The following is a 20,394-nucleotide window of genomic DNA, read 5'->3' on the forward strand; positions in this document are numbered from 1 at the left end:
TGTAGGTTCTTTTATTTTTTTTAAATATATTTTCTCTGTAATGCTTCTACTGTAGGAATAAAAGTGCTTGCTTAGAAAGAACTTTGCGCTAACTTATAACTTTGTCTTTTCTCTGAGAAAAAACGTAAAGCAAGCTGGCTTAGGAAGTCTGATTTTTCTGGGGATGCCACAGTATAGGCAGGAAACTGTGCGGTCTGGAAATCCCAGTCAAGAGTGGGAGCAGTGGTGGCTGAGGAGCCTGGTGCCTAGAGTGGGTAATAAAGGTGCAGTTTCCCTGAACTGTGACAGGATTCACTTGATAAAGAATGAACGGGTTAGAATATAAGTAATGCCTGTATGCTTTTATGTGAGATTGGTTTTGTCTAACAATTCTAATTTCATTCTTTGATGAGATTACACATTTTTAGGAGAGTGGTAGGAAAGAGAAGAAATAAGGTCAGGAAGGAAAAGGACACATGACCAGAGGGAGGAGAAATGAGGGGGACGACAGTCTCCCATCCCAGATGATATCTGGGATTTAGCCAGAGCTGGCGGAGGGGGTGGTGTCATCCAGGTCCCTCTCTCTCTGTCCTGGTGTGGTAAGGACATCCCTCTGGATTTGGATGATGGACTAACTACACTAATTACACTAATTAACTAAATTAGCTACAACTACACAAATTACACTAATTAACTAAACTAATTACACTAATTCGGTCTTTCTTTCTGCCTTTTGCCCCTTTTCCCATCACTGTTTGTTGTTATAGGTTATCATGACATTTTTGTGGATTTTTATCCACTTTCCCCACAGTTAGACTCACAACTGAGGTAGGCCTACCAGGCCCCAACTATCACTACAACTCCCTTCTGGCCCTAAACTCTGTGAATCTATGAAAATTAATTTGGAATTTGGGGGACATAACTTAGTCTCCAAAACTAACACTGAGATTATGTATGTGTAGCAAAAAATCTCTTGTGTTACTAGAAGGTAACACTGTAGTATGTTGTTCTAAGCTGATGAAGGCACATCCATATCAACATTTATGCTGTAGGAAAGAAATTGTGACAAACTGTAAAATCTACATGTAAAATCCTGACCCCATTGACGTCAGTGGGAGTTTTGTCATTGACTTTAGTGGATCCAGGATTTCACCCTGTGTCTGAAGGACTTCATATTGTGCCTGCAACTTATAATATGGAAGCACTGCCAAGCTTACCTGTAAACTAAAACAACCCTCCTCCTGAGTATTTGCATACTCATAGAAGTGCTTTATATTCTTGACCTGTCTGCGTGCATTTATATAGATTATATTCCCATTTGACGGTTTGTGATTGTAAATGTTTAGCAAATCACAGAAGCAGACAAATCCTCCGAAACGGTTATGTTGACTGAGGATCTTGGTGCTATCAATGTAACTGGGTCTGAAAAGCAAGACTTTAAGGGGAAATGTGCATTATGACTTAGTTTTAGTTTTAGAGAATTAAATTACCTTATGAAGTAAGATTACAATATTACTGTCTAATCTTTAGAATATGTTTCTGATTTTGACATGTATACCTGTAACAGAGATGTAATGAATTAGTTTTTACCTGACACTTGTACAGTTCTCATGGCATGGCATACCATGCAAATTAGAACAGCAATATTGAAGAATTATCAGCTCAGAGTATCATTGCAAAGCAGTAAGGCAGTGCAGCTGCTCTGTGAGTGAGCAGGATTAGGCTAGAATATGAATGACTCATTTTCTGAGGTTATCATTCTCCTCCTCAGAGTTTCATACTTTGCTACTACAGGCTAATTTAGATCCTTAAATTAGCAGTTACTTTAGGGAGAAATTTTCAGATGATCACTTTTTATCACTTGAGTGTCTTTAGTTGTATGTCATTTTAATCTCTAGGGAAGCTGTTCTTTCAAAGGTTTCAGAGTAGCAGCCTGTATTCGCAAAAAGAAAAGGAGTACTTGTGGCACCTTAGAGACTAACAAATTTATTTGAGCATAAGCTTTCGTGAGCTACAGCTCACTTCATCGGATGCATTCAGTGGAAAATACAGTGGGGAGATTTATATACATAGAGAACATGAAACAATGGGTGTTACCATACACACTGTAACGAGAGTGATCACTTAAGGTCACTTAAGCTATTACCAACAGGAGAGTGAGGGGGGAAAAGACCTTTTGTAGTGATAATCAAGGTGGGCCATTTCCAGCAGTTGACAAGAATGTCTGAGGAACAGTGGGAGGTGGAGGGGGGGAATAAACATGGGGAAATAAACATGGGGAAATAGTTTTACTTTGTGTAATGACCCATCCACTCCCAGTCTCTATTCAAGCCTGAATTAATTGTATCCAGTTTGCAAATTAATTCCAATTCAGCAGTCTCTCCTTGGAGTCTGTTTTTGAAGTTTTTTTTGTTGAAGAATTGCCACTTTTAGGTCTGTAATCGAGTGACCAGAGAGATTGAAGTGTTCTCCAACTGGTTTTTGAATGTTATAATTCTTGACGGCTGATTTGTGTCCATTTATTCTTTTACGTAGAGACTGTCAAGATTGACCAATGTACATGGCAGAGGGGCATTGCTGGCACATGATGGCATATATCACATTGGTAGATGTGCAGGTGAACGAGCCTTTGAAAGTGTGGCTGATGTGATTAGGCCCTATGATGGTGTCCCCTGAATAGATATGTGGACACAGTTGGCAACGGGTTTTGTTGCAAGGAGAGGTTCCTGGGTCAGTAGTTCTGTTGTGTGGTTGCTAGTGAGTATTTGCTTCAGGTTGGGGGGCTGTCTGTAAGCAAGGACTGGCCTGTCTCCCAAGATCTGTGAGAGTGATGGGTCGTCCTTCAGGATAGGTTGTAGATCCTTGATGATGCGTTGGAGAGGTTTTAGTTGGGGGCTGAAGGTGATGGCTAGGGGCGTTCTGTTATTTTCTTTGTTGGGCATGTCCTGTAGTAGGTGACTTCTGGGTACTCTTCTGTCTCTGTCAGTCTGTTTCTTCACTTCAGCACATGGGGTATTGTAGTTGTAAGAATGCTTGATAGAGATCTTGTAGGTGTTTGTCTCTGTCTGAGGGGTTGGAGCAAATGCGGTTGTATCGCAGAGCTTGGCTGTAGACAATGGATCATGTGGTGTGGTCTGGGTGAAAGCTGGAGGCATGTAGGTAGGAATAGCGGTCAGTAGGTTTCCGGTATAGGGTGGTGTTTATGTGACCATCGCTTATTAGGACCGTAGTGTCCAGAAAGTGGATCTCTTGTGTGGACTGGTCCAGGTTGAGGTTGATGGTGGGATGGAAATTGTTGAAATCATGATGGAATTCCTCAAGGGCTTCTTTTCCATGGGTCCAGATGATGAAGATGTCATCAATATAGCGCAAGTAGAGTAGGGGCATTAGGGGACGAGAGGTGAGGAAGCGTTGTTCTAAGACAGCCATAAAAATGTTGGCATACTGTAGGGCCATGCAGGTACCCATAGCAGTGCCGCTGATTTGAACGTATACATTGTCCCCAAATGTGAAATAGTTGTGGGTGAGGACAAAGTCACAAAGTTCAGCCACCAGGTTTGCCGTGACATTATTGGGGATACTGTTCCTAATGGCTTGTAGTCTATCTTTGTGTGGAATGTTGGTGTAGAGGGCATCTACATCCATCGTGGCCAGGATGGTGTTTTCAGGAAGATCACCAATGGATTGTAGTTTCTTCAGAAAGTCAGTGGTGTCTTGAAGATAGCTGGGAGTGCTGGTAGCTTAGTGCCTGAGGAGGGAGTCTACATAGCCGGACAGTCCTGGTCAGGGTTCCAGGGGTGTGTCTGTGCGGATTTGTTCTTGTGCTTTTTCAGGGAGTTTCCTGAGCAAATGGTGTAGTTTCTTTTGGTAACCCTCAGTGGGGTCAGAGGGTAATGGCTTGTAGAAAGTGGCGTTGGAGAGATGCCTAGCAGCCTCTTGTTCATATTCCGACCTATTCATGATGACGACAGCACCTACTTTGCCAGCCTTGTTGATTATGATGTCAGAGTTGTTTCTGAAGCTGTGGATGGCATTGTGTTCTGCATGGCTGAGGTTATGGGGCAAGTGATGCTGCTTTTCCACAATTTCAGCCCGTGCACGTCAGCAGAAGCACTCTGTGTAGAAGTCCAGTCTGTTGTTTCGACCTTCAGGAGGAGTCCACCCAGAATCCTTCTTTTTGTAGTCTTGGTAGGAAGGTCTCTGTGGGTTAGTATGTTGTTCAGAGGTGTGTTGGAAATATTCCTTGAGTCGGAGACGTCGAAAATAGGATTCTAGGTTACCACAGAACTGTATCATGTTCGTGGGAGTGGAGGGGCAGAAGGAGAGGCCCCGAGATAGGACAGATTCTTCTGCTGGGCTAAGAGTATAGTTGGATAGATTAACAATATTGCTGGGTGGGTTAAGAGAACCACTGTTGTGGCCCCTTGTGGCATGTAGTAGTTTAGATAGTTTAGTGTCCTTTTTCTTTTGTAGAGAAGCAAAGTGTGTGTTGTAAATGGCTTGTCTAGTTTTTGTAAAGTCCAGCCACGAGGAAGTTTGTGTGGAAGGGGAATGGTGAAGAGCTGGCTGGGAAAGCAGGAGTTGACTGCTTTGATGAGTGTCTGCTATTTCAGTGGGAGAAATTGACTTGGATAAAGTAGTTGTGAGGTGGAGGACAATGGCTTTTATCCTCTGAAGGTGTTCCTAGTTGACAATATTTAAATTTAAAAAAAGGCGGGGGGGAGGAAATCAGATCAGTGAAACAGCAGAACATTCAACTCAGATTAGATTATATCAAACTGAGCTATTCTTTGTGGGGATTAATTACCAGTATGTCAATTATTGAATTAGAACATATTTGTAAGGGTTTTTTTTCATGTAGAGTACTGAGTGCACAATATGCAGCTTCTCAGACTAATGCTACAATTTAGAGACCATTGATCAGATAATTATATAGACATGGAATGGTAGGATATGGGGTTTATAGCTTTTGCCTGAAGGAGTTGAACTTGATGATGAGGTTGAGGGGTCATCACCATATAATATTTTTAATATGATATTAATCACCACTTCTCTGGGATGTGTTGGCATATGTTAGTAGGAGTAGAATTGAAGTGAGAGAATAAATGAGGTGCATGGAGGGAATCCTGTGAAGGTTGTCTTGAATATTTATTATTACTAGTGTATATTTATTTTATGGTAGCACCCAAAGGCCACATTCGGGGGTGGGATAGCTCAGTGGTTTGAGCATTGGCCTGCTAAACCCAGGGTTGTGAGTTCAATCCTTGAGGGGGCCATTTAGGGATCTGGGGCAAAAATTGGGGATTGGTCCTGCTTTGAGCAGGGGGTTGGACTAGATGACCTGCTGAGGTCCCTTCCAATCCTGATATTCTATGAATCTTTGTAAACTCTCATTTTATACATCCCTCCAGACATTCCTCCTTTTCTTATTTCTAAGTATACATTTAAAAATCAAAAGCTGTCTTCTAAATAGATAGATCGAAGCAGAACAGCTCAATGTGGGATGTTTTTTGTCGTGGGGAATCTCATAACTCAGTGGTGCAGCATACCTGTAACTTTATTTGTCATCGTTTGTGATGAAATAGATGCTCTGTTTCTTAAAGGGTCTCTAGTGGCAGAGAAACAAAGGTGCCAGCTAAATAAATCATCTCTGAATATTTTACATGCTAGGTGATATTCTAGGAGCAGCATGTAAACAATCAGATGACCAGAAAACGATGGAGTTAATTACAGATTAGCAGCAGCAATACCCTAAAATGTCCTAAAGATATCACCTGTTTCACAACTGTCTGCTTGTTATAGGTTTGTTGCCTGTTGTGACCTTTGTAATTTCCACAGTCTTGCATTTGATACGATTATGATTATTGCATTAGTTTGTGAAAGATCATTTCCCGGAGTGTTTGTGTTACATTATTTGTTTTAAGACTCTTTTATTTAACAAAGCTAAGAAAGATAGGGGACCCAAAGAATCCGAGTCTGAACAGGAAGTCTGTCATAAATTGCCACTCAGAGGAATGCCAGCTTGGTTTGCTTAGCAGAAGTAACCTTCCAACAAAAGTGGAGCAAAAGTGTGTTCCATAGTTTTTGAAATACTTTAGGGTTATACTAATAACATATATGTGGGTGGGGGATACTTGTAACACTGAAAGTTGTTTCCTGTAAACGTTTCACTGTAACATACGATGTTGTAGTTTGGATAATTAAGTAATTTACTGTGCACTAGATTATTTTTTTTAAGGTATCTTCCTGACTTGTTGTATCCTTGTGCTTTCCTCTTCTAGTTGACAACCACAGCCCTCCCAGGGAGGACACACCGACTGGCAGTATGGATTCTCTTTCTTCTCAATCTCCTACACCTGCAGTCTCCAGTAGCCCCCCTGAGCCAGACAAAAATCACCTTATTCTGGAGAGTGGAGACCTGGCAGACTGGGCAGCCAGTCAGTAAGTAACATTATTTCAGTTGGTTTTGAAAGAGGAGACTGTTGCATTTGACACCCTCTCTCTGCCTAGTTTGGATGCAACCGAGTAACTTTTTAAAGTGAATATACTTGGTTTCCATTGCTATAACTATGGGGAGCGAAGGAGTAAGTGAATAAAAAATTGATCTGTCTCATGTTTCAAAATGGTTCTCAAAATACAGTTCTGCATCTGTCAGTTATATCTGCTAAATCAGTGACTCTCAATCTTTCCAGATTACTGTACCCCTTTCAGAAGTCTGATTGTCTTGTGTACCCCAAGTTTCACCTCACTTGAAAGCTACTTGCTTACAAAATCAGACATAAAAATACAAAAGTGTCTCAGCCTTCTATTACTGAAAAATTGCTTACTTTCTCATTTTACCATATAAGAACGACCATACTGGGTCACACCAAAGGTCCATCAAGCCCAGTATCCTGTCCTCTGACAGTGGCCAATGACAGGTGCCCCAAAGGGAATGAACAGACAGGCTCTTCTTCGAGTGATTGCTCATGTGTATTCCACAATAGGCATGCGTGCTCACCACGTGCACCGGTGCTGGAAGTTTTTCCCCTAGCGTACCTGTAGGGGGGGAGCACCCCCCACAACCCTGGAGTGGTGCCTGCCTGGCGTGGTATGAGGGGAGCTTCGCGCTCCCCCACCCTTAGTTCCTTCTTGCCACCAGTGAAGGTGCGTCGGAACTGCTCTGCTCTGCTCCAGCTTTGCTGTAGCTCATCCCCAGAACTGTTCGTTCATTCAGTGTTAGTACCTGTAGTTAGTTAGCTGTTTAGTTAGTCAGTGAGCCCAGGCTGGGGCATGCCCCACACCCTGGGATTTAAGTCATGCGACTCTTGTAGGTGTTCTGTGCCAAGAAGTGACCCGCATGTAGATTGCGCTGTTTGGGAGAAACCCATATCAGCGAAAGGTGCAAGATTTGCAAGTCATTTAAGCCTCGGACCAAAAGAGAAAGGGACATTAGGCTCCGGACAATCCTGATGGAGTCGGCGCTGACCCTACTCCAGCATGCCGCTCCGAACTGGTACCCAGCACCGCGGCATCGGTATGCGGCACCCCTCCAGTGCCGTCGACCAGTCGGCACTGCTCCCTGTCCATGGGGCACACCAAGAGGGCCAGGAAGACTCCCTCTTCGCAGCGGCACCGAGGGAAGTCTGGGACAGAGGCTATGCCCATGTTGGGCAGTCCTCGATCCCCACCGAGCCCCAGGCCTCTGACTCACGTTGAGCGGAGTAGCCCGGCCCCTTCAGAACAGGCCTCTCCAGATGTCTGGATGCCATCCACACCTGAAGCCCTCCAGGCAGCCCAGGACGTTATGTCCATGCCGGTGCCTGGAACGCTGTCGATGTCGGCCCCACGCTCCAGAGGCAAGCCGCCATTGGGATCTCCGGAGTCGCCTCTGGCCTGGTACTGGTCTTGGTCGAGGGAATGTTCCTGACACCGTTCACCGCCCAGCGACCGCTCGGGGCAGAGTCCATGTGGATCACCCTCGACGCTGACCAGACTGTCTGGCTGGGTTCCGTCTGGCCAGGACTCTTGGCACTGCTCGTCCTCAAGGAGTGAATATCGAAGGGACCACGGCGGGCGTCGCCAACAGTCCTTGTCTCGGAGAGGGTACCGCAGTCCGTCATGGCACGGTCGTCGATGCCGTTCCCGCTTGGACTCCTGCTCCTAGTCTCCGCCAGGACATCGCAGCCCCGGGCGTTGATCACCGGCGTCTTGCCGTCGTGGGTCCTCCCATCGAGGTCGTTCACGGAGCAGCTGTTACCGTCGATACCGGTCCTCCATGGTACCAGTCCTCTGTGGTCAAGATCACGGTCTCGTGGCCGTCGTAGATCCCAGCACCGCTGCTCCTCCCGGTCCAGAGACAGCAGCAGATCTTACGCCAGCCCAGTTTCCATTCGTAGCCATCCTTCGATGGGCCAGGCCAGCCAACCCGAATAGCTGGCCCCATCGGTGCCACAGCAGGTGCAGTGGCACCGAGCGTTGTGGCTGGCCCAATGGTACCAGTGGGCACCGTGGCCTCCAGTGCAGCCCCTGGTGGCAGCTCGCTCGGTGGCTGGAGCTTTGGAAGCACCGTTGGCGTCCCTCTCCAGACCCCCGAGAAAGGAGTTGGTGGGATGTACGTCCTCGGCACCATGCCCAGAGTCTGATCAGGTGGTGGACCCTCCGGTGCCGGTGATACCCAGAGCACTGCACGGCCTCCTCGTCCCGCCCGGAGGAGGCGATTGCGGCCCCACCCCCCATCACCCCGGAGGAGGACTTCAGGGCCCACCAAGAACTCTTAAAGAGGGTGGCAGCAAACCTCCACCTCCAAGCAGAGGAGATTGAGGAGCCCTGAGGGGAGTCCCCTCAGACCCTCTATTTAACATGTTGTCCCCATCAGCACCGGGTAGGGTGGCCTTACTTCTCCATGAAGGCTAAGATTTCAAATGCCCTGTGGCAGACATCGGCCTCATTGGCCCCCATCTCTGAAAAGGCGGAACGCAAGTACTTTGTACCCACTAAAGGGAATGAGTACCTGTATACCCACCCAGCTCCCAACTCCCTGGTGGTCGAGTCGGTCAACCACAGGGAACAGCAGGATCAGCCAGCCCCGACCCCAAAGAACAAAGACTCTCGGAGACTGGACTCTTTTGGAAGGAAAATGTATTAGTCTTTGAGCTTCCAGTTACGAGTGGCAAACCATCAGGTTCTCCTGGACCGGTACAAATTCAATCTGTGGGGCTCCCTGCCCAAGTTTGAGGACTCCCTCCAGGAGCGTGATACGAAGGAGTTCAGGGTGCTAGTGGAAGAAGGGGCAGCAGCCGCTAGGTCGTCCTTGCAGGCAGCCTCGGATGCTGCTGACAAGGCCGCATGATCAATGGCCTCCGCGGTGTCCAAGATGGGTGTCATGGCTCCTGCTCTCTGGGCTGTCCTGCGAGGTGCAGTCTTCCATGCAGGATCTCCCATTTGACGCGAAGGCTCTGTTTGTGGAGGAAACAGATACAAGGCTGCATGGCATGAAAAACTCCCGCACAACCCTCCAGACTCTGGGCCTCTATGTCCTGGCTCCGGCAAAACCTAAGTTCAAGCTGCAGCAGACTCCCGCCCAGGCCGCCCTCCCAAAGTCTGAGGCAACCCATAAGAAACAGTGGGACTATAAGAGATGCCCTCAGAGGCAGTCTCGGCCTGCCCCCAGCCTGGGTCCTCCAAGGGCAAGCAGGCAGGGAAAAGGTGTTTTTGATGGGATGCTTGGGGGCATCCCACCAGTCCTCATCAGGGATCCACCCCCAATAAAGCTTCCCTTCTCCAACTGGTTGTGTGCTTTCCTCCCGGAATGGTCGCAGCTAACCTCAGACCGATGGGTCCTCAACACCATCTTCCGGGGTTACACCCTCCAGTTTACTTCCTCCCCGCCCAACAACCCCGTCCCTCTTGGGGGACCCCTCGCACAAAGCTCTGCTTGAGCAGGAGGTGGGGCGGCGAGGATTAGGAATGATAGAGGCGGTGCCCGAGGAGTTCATGGGCAAGGGGTATTACTCCCATTATTTCCTTATCCCGATGGCCAAAGGCCCATCCTGGACCTGCAAGGTCTGAACCAGTACATGGTGAAACTCAAGTTGTGCATGGTCTCCCTGGCCTCCATCATCCCCTCCCTGGATCCCAGGGACAGGTACGCTGCCCTCGATCTACAGGACGTGTACTTCCACATTCACATATTCGAGGGGCACATGTGCTTTCTCCATTTCGTGGTGGGACAGAATCATTACCAATTCACGGTCCTCCTGTTTGGTCTGTCCACTGCCCCCAGGATGTTTACAAAATATATGTCAGTGGTAGCGGCCTACCTCAGATGACTGGGAGGTCCAGATATTTCCCTATCTGGACGATTGGCTTGTCAAGGGCACCTCCTGGTCACAGGTGAGGGATCACATGGCACTCCTCCTGTCCACGTGCACCGCCTTGGGCCTGTTGGTAAACAACACCAAGTCCACGTTAGTCCCGGTCCAACACATAGAGTTTATCGGGGTGCTCCTGGACATAGTGTCAGCCAGGGTCTCGCTCCCACCACACAGATTCGAGACCCTGAAAGGTCTCATTGACTCGGTCACAAGGTTCCTGGTGACAACAGCCAGGGTTAGCCTGCAACTCTTGGGTCACATGTCGGTGTGCACGTACATGGTCCGTCATGCCAGACTCAGGATGAGACCCCTCCAACTGTGGTTGGCCTTGAAGTTCTCCCAGGCCATGGACAGGATGGACAAGGTCCTCACCATGCCGGACTTTGTGATCACCTCCCTACGGTGGTGGTCCGCCCCAAACAACATGCTCCACGGGGTCCTGTTCAGGGACAGGGCCCCGTCGTTGGAGCTGGTGTCTGATGCGTCGGACCTGGGTTGGGGGGCCCATGTGGGGAACTTTCAGACCCAAGGCCTGTGGTTGGCTCAAGACCTGACCCATATAAACGTCAAGGAGCTCAGGGCAGTGTGGCTGGCGTGCATGGCCTTCCAGTCGCATCTGAAGGGCAAGGTAGTCAGGATCCTCACGAACAACATGGCCTCGATGTTCTATATCAACAGGCAAGACTGGGCCCGATCCTCTGTCCTCTGCCACGAAGCCCTCAGGCAGTGGGACTTCTGTATAGCCCATGGCATCCAGCTGAAGGCCTTCCACCCACCGGGCGCCCAGAACGAGAGGGTGGATAGCTTGAGCAGGGACTTTTCCCCTCAACACAAGTGGTTCCTCCACCCGGAAGTGGCCCACGGCTCTTCCGAAGGTGGGGAACTCCCCAGGTGGACCCTGACCTCCGAGCCACCGTACACGGTCTTTCATAAGGACAAGGTCCAGCTCTGCCCACACCCCGTGTTCCTCCCGAAGGTGGTCTCTGCCTATCACATGGGTCAGGACATTTTTTACCAGTCCTCTGCCCCAAGCCTCATTCATCCAGTGAGGAGCGCCGTCTCCACACACTCAATGTACGGTGGGCTCTGGCTTTCTACCTCGAGCAGACCAAGCCGTTCAGAAAGTCCTTGCAACTGTTCGTCGCCTCGGCTGAGCGTGCGAGGGGCCTGCTGATTTCCACTCAGTTACTTTCCAATTGGATCACTTTGTGCATCCGCTCCTGCTATGAGCTGGCGGGTGTCCCCCCGCCACCCAATGTGAGGGTACACTCTACTCGGGCACAGGCCTCGTCGGCTGCCTTCGGGCCCACGTCCCCATCCAGGATATTTGTAGGGCTGCCACGTGGTCTTTGGTTCACACATTCTCCTCGCACTGTGTGATTGTCCCCCAAATCAGGGATGACACTGACTTCGGCAGGGCTGTCCTCTGTGCTGGAAACTTGTGAACTCCTACCCACCTCCAACAGATATAGCTTGGAATCACCTATTGTGGATTACACATGAGCAATCACTCGAAGAAGAAAAGACAGTTACCTTTTCCGTAACTGGTGTTCTTCGAGATGTGTTGCTCATGTCTATTCCACATCCCACCCTCCTTTCCCCTCTGTCAGAGTTGTCTGGCAAGAAGGAACTGAGGGTTGGGGGAGTGCGCAGCTCCCCTTATACCGTGCCAGGCAGGCGCCACTCCAGGGGTTGTGGGGGGCGCTCCCCCCATACGGGTACTGCTAGGGAAAAACTTCGGGCACTGGTGCACGTGGCAAGCATGCACACCTATTGTGGAATAGACATGAGCAACACATCTCAAAGAACACCAGTTACAAAAAAGGTAACTGTCTTTTATAATCAAGTGATCCATGCCCTGTCACCTAATCCCAGCTTCTGGCAAACAGAGGCTAGGGACACCATCCCTGCTCATCCTGGCTAATAGCCATTAATGGACCTATCTTCCATGAATCTATCTAGCTCCCTTTTGAACCCTGTTATAGTATTGGCCTTCACAACACCCTCTGGCAAGGAGTTCCAGAGGTTGACAGTTCCCTCTTATCCCATGACTGCTTATTTTGCTTAAGAGCCTTTGGTGAGGGGCTTTGTCAAAGGCTTTCTGAAAATCGAAATACACTATATCCACTGGATCTCCTCTGTCTGCATGCTTGTTGACCCCCTCGAATTCTAGTAGATTGGGGAGACATGATTTCCCTTTCAAAAACCATGTTGACTATTTCAACAAATTATGCGTTTGACAATTTTGTTCTTTACGATAGTTTCAACAAATTTGCCCAGTACTGAAGTGAGGCTTACTGGCCTGTAGTTGCCAGGGTCACCTCTGGAGCCCTTTTAAAAAATTGGCATCACATTAGCTATCCTCCAGTCATTTGGTACAGAAGCTGATTTAAATGACAGGTTACAGCTGACAGTTAGTAGTCCTGCAATTTCACATTTGAGTTCCTTCATTTCACATTTGAGTGCCCTCAGAACTCTTGGGTGAATACCATCAGGTCCTGGAGACTTACTACTGTTTAGTTTATCAATTTGTTCCAAAACCTCCTCTAATGAACCTCTATTTGGGACAGTTCCTCAGATCTGTCACCCAAAAAGAATGGCTCAGGTTTGGGAATCTCCCTCACATCCTCAACAGTGAAGACCGATGCAAAGAATTCATTTAATTTCTCCGCAATGGCCGTATCATCTTTGAGTGCTCCTTTAGCATCTCGATCGTCCAGTGGCCCCTCTGGTTGTTTAGCAGGCTTTCTGCTGCTGATGTATTTAAAAAAAATTTTGCTATTACTTTTGGAGTCTTTGGCTAGCTTTTCTTCAAATTCTTTTTTGGTCTTTCTAATTATATTTTTACACTTCGTTTGCCAGAGTTTATGCTCTTTTCTATTTTCCTTATTAGGATTTATCTTCCACTTTCTAAAGGATGCCTTTTTGCCTCTCTCTGCTTCTTTTACTTGGTTGTTTAACCACGATGGCTCTTTTTTGGTTCTCTTACTATGTTTTTTAAATTGGGGTATACATTTAAGTTGAGCCTCTATTATGGTGTCTTTAAAAAGTTTCCACGCAGCTTGCAGGGATTTTACTTTTGGTACTGTATCTTTTAATTTGTGTTTCACTAACCTCCTCATTTTTGTGTAGTTCCCCTTTCTGAAATTAAATGCTACAGTGTTGGGCCACTGTGGAGTTTTCCCCGCCACAGGGATGTTAAATTTAATTATATTATGGTCACTATTACCAAGCGGTCCAGCTATATTCACCTCTTGGACCTGATCCTGTGCTCCACTTAGGACTAAATCAAGAATTAACTCTCCTCTTGTGGGTTCCAGGACTAGCTGCTCCAAGGAGCAGCCATTTAAGGTGTCAAGAAACTTTATCGCAGCATCCCTTCCTGAGGTGATATGTACCCAGCCAATATGGGGATAGTTGAAATCACCCATTATTATTATTGAGTTTTTTATTTTAATAGCCTCTCTAATCTCCCTGAGCATTTCAGAGTCACTAACACCATCCTGGTCAGGTGGTCTGTAATATAACCCTACTGCTATATTCTTGTTTTGGGTAGAACTGCTTTGTTTCTATGCTTGGACTTGCTTCTTAATTTGGCTGATCTGGTCATCAGTATATGACTCAAAGAAACAGTGTCTCATGGATCAAAGGACTGGCCTAAAAAGCACATTGCTGTGGAAGACCCTTACTCAGTAAAGAGGAATGTGGCAAGAACAGTCCTATAACAGCTAGTATATAGAATCATAGAATCATAGAATATCAGGGTTGGAAGGGACCTCAGGAGGTCATCTAGTCCAACCCCCTGCTCAAAGCAGGACCAATCGCCAACTAAATCATCCCAGCCAGGGCTTTGTCAAGCCTGACCTTAAAAACTTTTAAGGAAGGAGATTCCACCACCTCCCTAGGTAACGCATTCCAGTGCTTCACCACCCTCCTAGTGAAAAAGTTTTTCCTAATATCCAACCTAAACCTCCCCCACTGCAACTTGAGACCATTACTCCTTGTTCTGTCATCTGCTACCACTGAGAACAGTCTAGATCCATCCTCTTTGGAACCCCCTTTCAGGTAGTTGAAAGCAGCTATCAAATCCCCCCTCATTCTTCTCTTCTGCAGACTAAACAATCCCAGTTCCCTCAGCCTCTCCTCATAAGTCATGTGTTCCAGTCCCCCAATCATTTTTGTTGCCCTCCGCTGGACGTTTTCCAATTTTTCTACGTCCTTCTTGTAGTGTGGGGCCCAAAACTGGACACAGTACTCCAGATGAGGCCTCACCAATGTCGAATAGAGGGGAACGATCATGTCCCTCGATCTGCTGGCAATGCCCTACTTATACAGCCCAAAATGCTGTTAGCCTTCTTGGCAAAAAGGGCACACTGTTGACTCATATCCAGCTTCTTGTCCACTGTAACCCCGAGGTCCTTTTCTGCAGAACTGCTGCCTAGCCATTCAGTCCCTAGTCTGTAGCGGTGCAAGGGATTCTTCCATCGTAAGTTCAGGACTCTGCACATGTCCTTGTTGAACCTCATCAGATTTCTTTTGGCCCAATCCTCTAATTTGTCTAGGTCCCTCTGTATCCTATCCCTACCTTCCAGCGTATCTACCTCTCCTCCCAGTTTAGTGTCATCTGCAAACTTGCTGAGGGTGCAATCCACACCATCTTCCAGATCATTTATGAAGATATTGAACAAAACCGGCCCAAGGACCGACCCTTGGGGCACTCCACTTGATACCGGCTGCCAACTAGACATGGAGCCATTGATCACTACCCGTTGAGCCTGACAATCTAGCCAACTTTCTATCCACCTTATAGTCCATTCATCCAGCCCATACTTCTTTAACTTGCTGGCAAGATACTGTGGGAGACCGTGTCAAAAGCTTTGCTAAAGTCAAGGAACAACACGTCCACTACTTTCCCCTCATCCACAGAGCCAGTTATCTTGTCATAGAAGGCAATTAGATTAGTCAGGCATGACTTGCTCTTGGTGAATCCATGCTGACTGTTCCTGATCACTTTCCTCTCCTCTAAGTGCTTCAGAACTGATTACCTGAGGGACCTGCTCCATGATTTTTCCAGGGACTAAAGTGAGGCTGACTGGCCTGTAGTTCCCAGGATCCTCCTTCTTCCCTTTTTTAAAGATGGGCACTACATTAGCCTTTTTCCAGTTGTCCAGGACCTCCCCCAGTTGCCATGAGTTTTCAAAGATAATGGCCAATGGCTTTGCAATCACATCCACCAACTCCGTTAGCACTCTCGGATGCAGCGCATCCAGCCCCATGGACTTGTGCTCGTCCAGCTTTTCTAAATAGTCCCGAACCACTTCTTTCTCCACAGAGGGCTGGTCACCTCCTCCCCATGCTGTGCTGCCCAGTGCAGCAGTCTGGGAGCTGACCTTGTTCGTGAAGACAGAAGCAAAAAAAGCATTGAGTACATTAGCTTTTTCCACATCCTCTGTCACTCGGTTGCCTCCCTCATTCAGTAAGGGGCCCACACTGTCCTTGACTTTCTTCTTGTTGCTAACATACCTGAAGAAACCCTTCTTGTTACTCTTAACGTCTCTTGCTAGTTGCAACTCTAGGTGTGATTTGGCCTTCCTGATTTCACTCCTGCATGCCCGAGCAATATTTTTATACTCTTCCCTGGTCATTTGTCCAATCTTCCACTTCTTGTAGGCTTCTTTTTTGTGTTTAAGATCAGCAAGGATTTCACTGGTAAGCCAAGCTGGTCGCCTGCCATATTTATAAATATGAATATATTCTTCACTGCTTAAGGGCAACTTACAAATATTTTGCTTTGCCCCACAAAAACCCTACAAAATTTAGCCCAAAAAAGCCTTTTAATGTCAATGAGGAGACATCACAAAGTTTAGAACCTGAAAAGGATGCCATAAAGCATGATGCCACTGATATGCAAAATGTAGCTGACAAAATGCGGGAAGTGGTAGCAGTTGATTGTATTAATATTATTGATAGAAGTATAGACACGCCTCAGGCATGTACAATTGATCCTTCAGAGGTGTTTGTCTCTGAAAGCCTGACCGAAGAAGAATTGGCAGATGATACAGGACATTTGGGAATTGCCCAGGAAGATTCCTTTGTAATTGAAGAGATGATTTCTGGTGATAATGAGGACTTTAAACCAAGATGTGTAGATACAGAAAGTAGAAGTGAGGAGGAGGAGGAACATGACCAAGATAAGAAGTGGCAGAAAAATGTGATAGTTATTGATCAAGACTTGGATGAATACAGTGAAAATGGAGATCTCCCTGTTCCAGCAAGTGAGCATGATATTGAAACATACAGTATTTCAGACTCTGAAGGTGTTCAGAGCACTGTAGTCAAAGAGAGTGATGAGTTTGGTTTAGTGCTATGTCATACTTGACAATAAGGCTGACATGGATGAGGAGAGCACAGAGGGGACTGATGAACTGGATGATTCCCTGAACAATTTGCATCTTCATTACAAGACCAGATATCTGAAATCAATAACTCAGATGAGGAGAGGGAGAAAGAGGAGGGAGAACAGAGTCTTCTCCTAAATCAAACAGAATGTGGTGGTATTAAGGCTGCTGAAGATGAGCTGGACAATACTTACACTGAATCTGGAGATGAAGATGCACTGCCTGAGGAAGAGGAAGAATTGTCCGTCTCTGTTAAATATGAAGAGACAGAGCTGGAAAACATGTAGATAAATCTCTAAGGGTAGATTTGAATGAAGAGGATTTTATAGAGAAAGGAAGCCTTTGTGAAGAGGGCATACTAATAGGACAATTTATGAAATCTGAGCTCTTTTATGAATTTAATATAATTATAAAATTAATTGGAATATAAATATTGTACTTACATTTCAGTGTATCATATATAGAGGAGTACAAATAAGTCATTGTATGAAATTTTAGTTTGTACTGACTTTACTTTTATGCAGCCTGTTGTAAAATTAGGCAAATATCTAGATGAGTTGAATGCCCCCTGGAAGACCTCTGCGTACCCCCAGGGGTACACATCTCCCTGGTTGTGAAACACTGTGCTAAATTATATTTTAGCTTTTTAGTATGGAAAGTCAAGGTGTTTTACTACTAGCAGTTTCATGGTTTACACTGTTTTATTTAGGCATTGCATTTGTAAAGTATTCTGTGCAAAATACATTACAATTGTTTTATTTCAAACCACTGGGTCCCCCAGATACCTAACCTGAAGAAATGTCTACACACTGTAGTAGTTGTGGGTGGTAGTATGTTACCATCAAGATGTATGACCAAATTCTGTCCTTCGATACATACATACATACAGAACCTATTAAAGTTAATAGGAGCTGAACATTGCTATTCAAGGGCGGGCTTAGATCTATATAATACATTAACATATAAAAATGCCTGTATTTTCAATTAATTTGCAGTTTGTCACTTGAATAGGCTTTGTAGCAGTTAGTGAGCTTGATTCTAGTTCAGCAAAATGTGACACTGCAAGTTTTAGTACACTGGGGCTCAATTCACAACACGGCCAAGCCTGAAACATAAGGAGGCTGACTTTTTTATCGTAAATCAAACTCTGAGTGAATTCCCTCGTTTACTATTCATACAAAATTTAAAATGTCATGAAAAAAATCTTTAACCTTGAAAGGCAAAAAGGTGAATGAAGTAAGTCTGAGGAAGAGATTTTGCTTTTTTGTTACAGATATTTTCCTTTATGACATTTTGAGTGGCCTGGCCTGCTTATACGATATATATGCTATATATATATGTCATTGATAAGTACTTATTAATTGTAATAACATATTTCCCAAATGGGGCGAAAGGACAAAAGTCTTTAAAGCGTCGATGTAATTATAGCTGGGTCTATTTGCTCTCGTTTATATGGATGTGCTTTGGGCACTGTTGCCTCTGGATTGGATTGTAATTTTCTCCCCCCCCCCCCCCCTTTTTTTTTTTTTTTTTTTTTTTTTTGCTTGTTGTTAAGTGATGCAGATCCATAATGACTTTCTAAGCAAGTGGTAACTTTCAGTAGAAGCACGAAATCCCTCTTTTGTCTGCAATTTTTCTTCTTGAGGTTTTATGTCAGGAAAGGGGGGGGGGTGCGTGCATGTGCAGGCTAGCTAGGAAAATTGCATTTAGCAAAAAGAAAAGGAGTACTTTTGGCACCTTAGAGACTAACAAATTTATTTCAGCATAAGCTTTCGTGAGCTACAGCTCACTTCATCGGATGCATGCAGTGGAAAATACAGTGGGGAGATTTATATACACAGAGAACACGAAACAATGGGTGTTACCATACACACTGTAACGAGTGATCTGGTAAGGTGAGCTATTACCAGCGGTGGGGGGGGGAACCTTTTGTAGTGATAATCAAGTTGGGCCATTTCCAACAGTTGACAAGAATGTCTGAGGAACAGCCGTGGGGGGCGGGCGAAATAAACATGGGGAAATAGTTTTACTTTGTGTAATGACCCATCCACTCCCATTCAAGCCTAAGTTAATTGTATCCAGTTTGCAAATTAATTCCAATTCAGCAGTCTCTTGTTGGAGTCTGTTTTTGAAGTTTTTTTTGTTGAAGAATTGCAACTTTTAGGTCTGTAATCGAGTGACCAAAGAGATTGAAGTGTTCTCCGACTGGTTTTTGAATGTTATAATTCTTGACATCTGATTTGTGTCCATTTATTCTTTTACGGAGAGACTGTCCAGTTTGGCCAATGTACATGGCAGAGGGGCATTGCTGGCACATGATGGCATATATCACATTGGTAGATGTGCAGGTGAACGAGCCTCTGATAGTGTGGCTGATGTGGCCCTATGATGGTGTCCCCTGAATAGATATGTGGACACAGTTGGCAACAAGCTTTGTTGCAAGGATAGGTTCCTGGGTTAGTGGTTCTGTTGTGTGGTGTGTGGTTGCTGGTGAGTATTTGCTTCAGGTTGGAGGGCTGTCTGTAAGCAAGGACTGGCCAACCCCTCAGACAGAGACAAACACCTACAAGATCTCTATCAAGCGTTCTTACAACTACAGTACCCACCTGCTGAAGTGAAGAAACAGACTGACAGAGACAGAAGAGTACCCAGAAGTCACCTACTACAGGACAGGCCCAACAAAGAAAACAACAGAACGCCACTAGCCATCACCTTCAGCCCCCAACTAAAACCTCTCCAACACATCATCAAGGATGTACAACCTATCCTGAAAGACGACCCATCACTCTCACAGATCTTGGGAGACAGCCCAGTCCTTGCTGCCCCTTTTCTGGCTCCTCCAGAACCTTTTATTAGGTTTTGGCTGCACTTTTCCCCACACCTCCTGATCTATGCATACCCTGTCCATGGCCCCACAAAGTCATGAGACCTTCTCATCGACCTCTTCCTGGCGCTGGCCAATGTGGCCATCTATTAAGCAGAAGGAGGATGCTGGATGGGGAGGTGCTCTGCAACTGTGGGGCCTACTTCCGTTCCATTCCTCCCTTCGATTACACATTTGGGCAGAGTTCCTCTGGGCTGCGTCCGCTGGCTCCCTAGACACCTTCGAGGAGCAGTGGGCACTGTTCAGGGTTCTCTGCTTGGTGTCCCCCTCTGGATCCTTGCTTATGGCCTTATGACCTCACTCCTGTCCCTGTTTTCTTATTAGATGTCCCCCCAAATCATTTGAGCCCTGGGTTTAGTCAGTCCTCCTTTTAGGCTGGGGAAGGGGCTTTCAGATGTGGGTGGGCAAAGGCCCACCCACCTCCTGGAACTCATAGGTGTTCATTCCCTGCACTGTCACAGGTGCTCTAAGTTAAAATAGCCAAATACTTCTGTTTAAAAACTGTGTTCTCTTTCTCACTGTTCAGGTATTGCAAAGGCAGTTTCTCCAATTCTATCTTTAGTCTGAATTGTAAAATACTTCTTAACATACTTTTAAGTTTGTATTTCTTTCTAAATTTATAACTCATATAACTCCACGCAAAAAAGGGAATTTTCCTTGTGATGTGTCTTCTCCCCTCTGAAACTGGAAGGGAAGTATCTTGTGACTTAAGCCATAGAAATTATAATTGGATCTATTTGATATTCCTGGTTCTGAAACAGACTTTGGTGTGTGACTT

At 46.1% G+C, this 20,394-nt stretch overlaps 1 protein-coding gene across 2 annotated transcripts in view; it reads left to right on the forward strand.

Moving 5' to 3' along the window:
* The window catches only part of ARHGAP10 (Rho GTPase activating protein 10), a 250,288-nt gene that overhangs the window by 209,959 nt on the left and 19,935 nt on the right, over positions 1–20,394 (forward strand). For both annotated transcript variants that reach the window (XM_074950969.1, XM_074950968.1), the window contains exon 20: positions 6,261–6,420. In XM_074950969.1, coding sequence (XP_074807070.1) covers positions 6,261–6,420 — 160 coding nt within the window. The remainder of the gene's footprint in view (positions 1–6,260; positions 6,421–20,394) is intronic.

This window comes from Natator depressus, chromosome 4 (genome assembly GCF_965152275.1).
Source record: "Natator depressus isolate rNatDep1 chromosome 4, rNatDep2.hap1, whole genome shotgun sequence".
NCBI classification, from domain to species: domain Eukaryota; kingdom Metazoa; phylum Chordata; order Testudines; family Cheloniidae; genus Natator; species Natator depressus.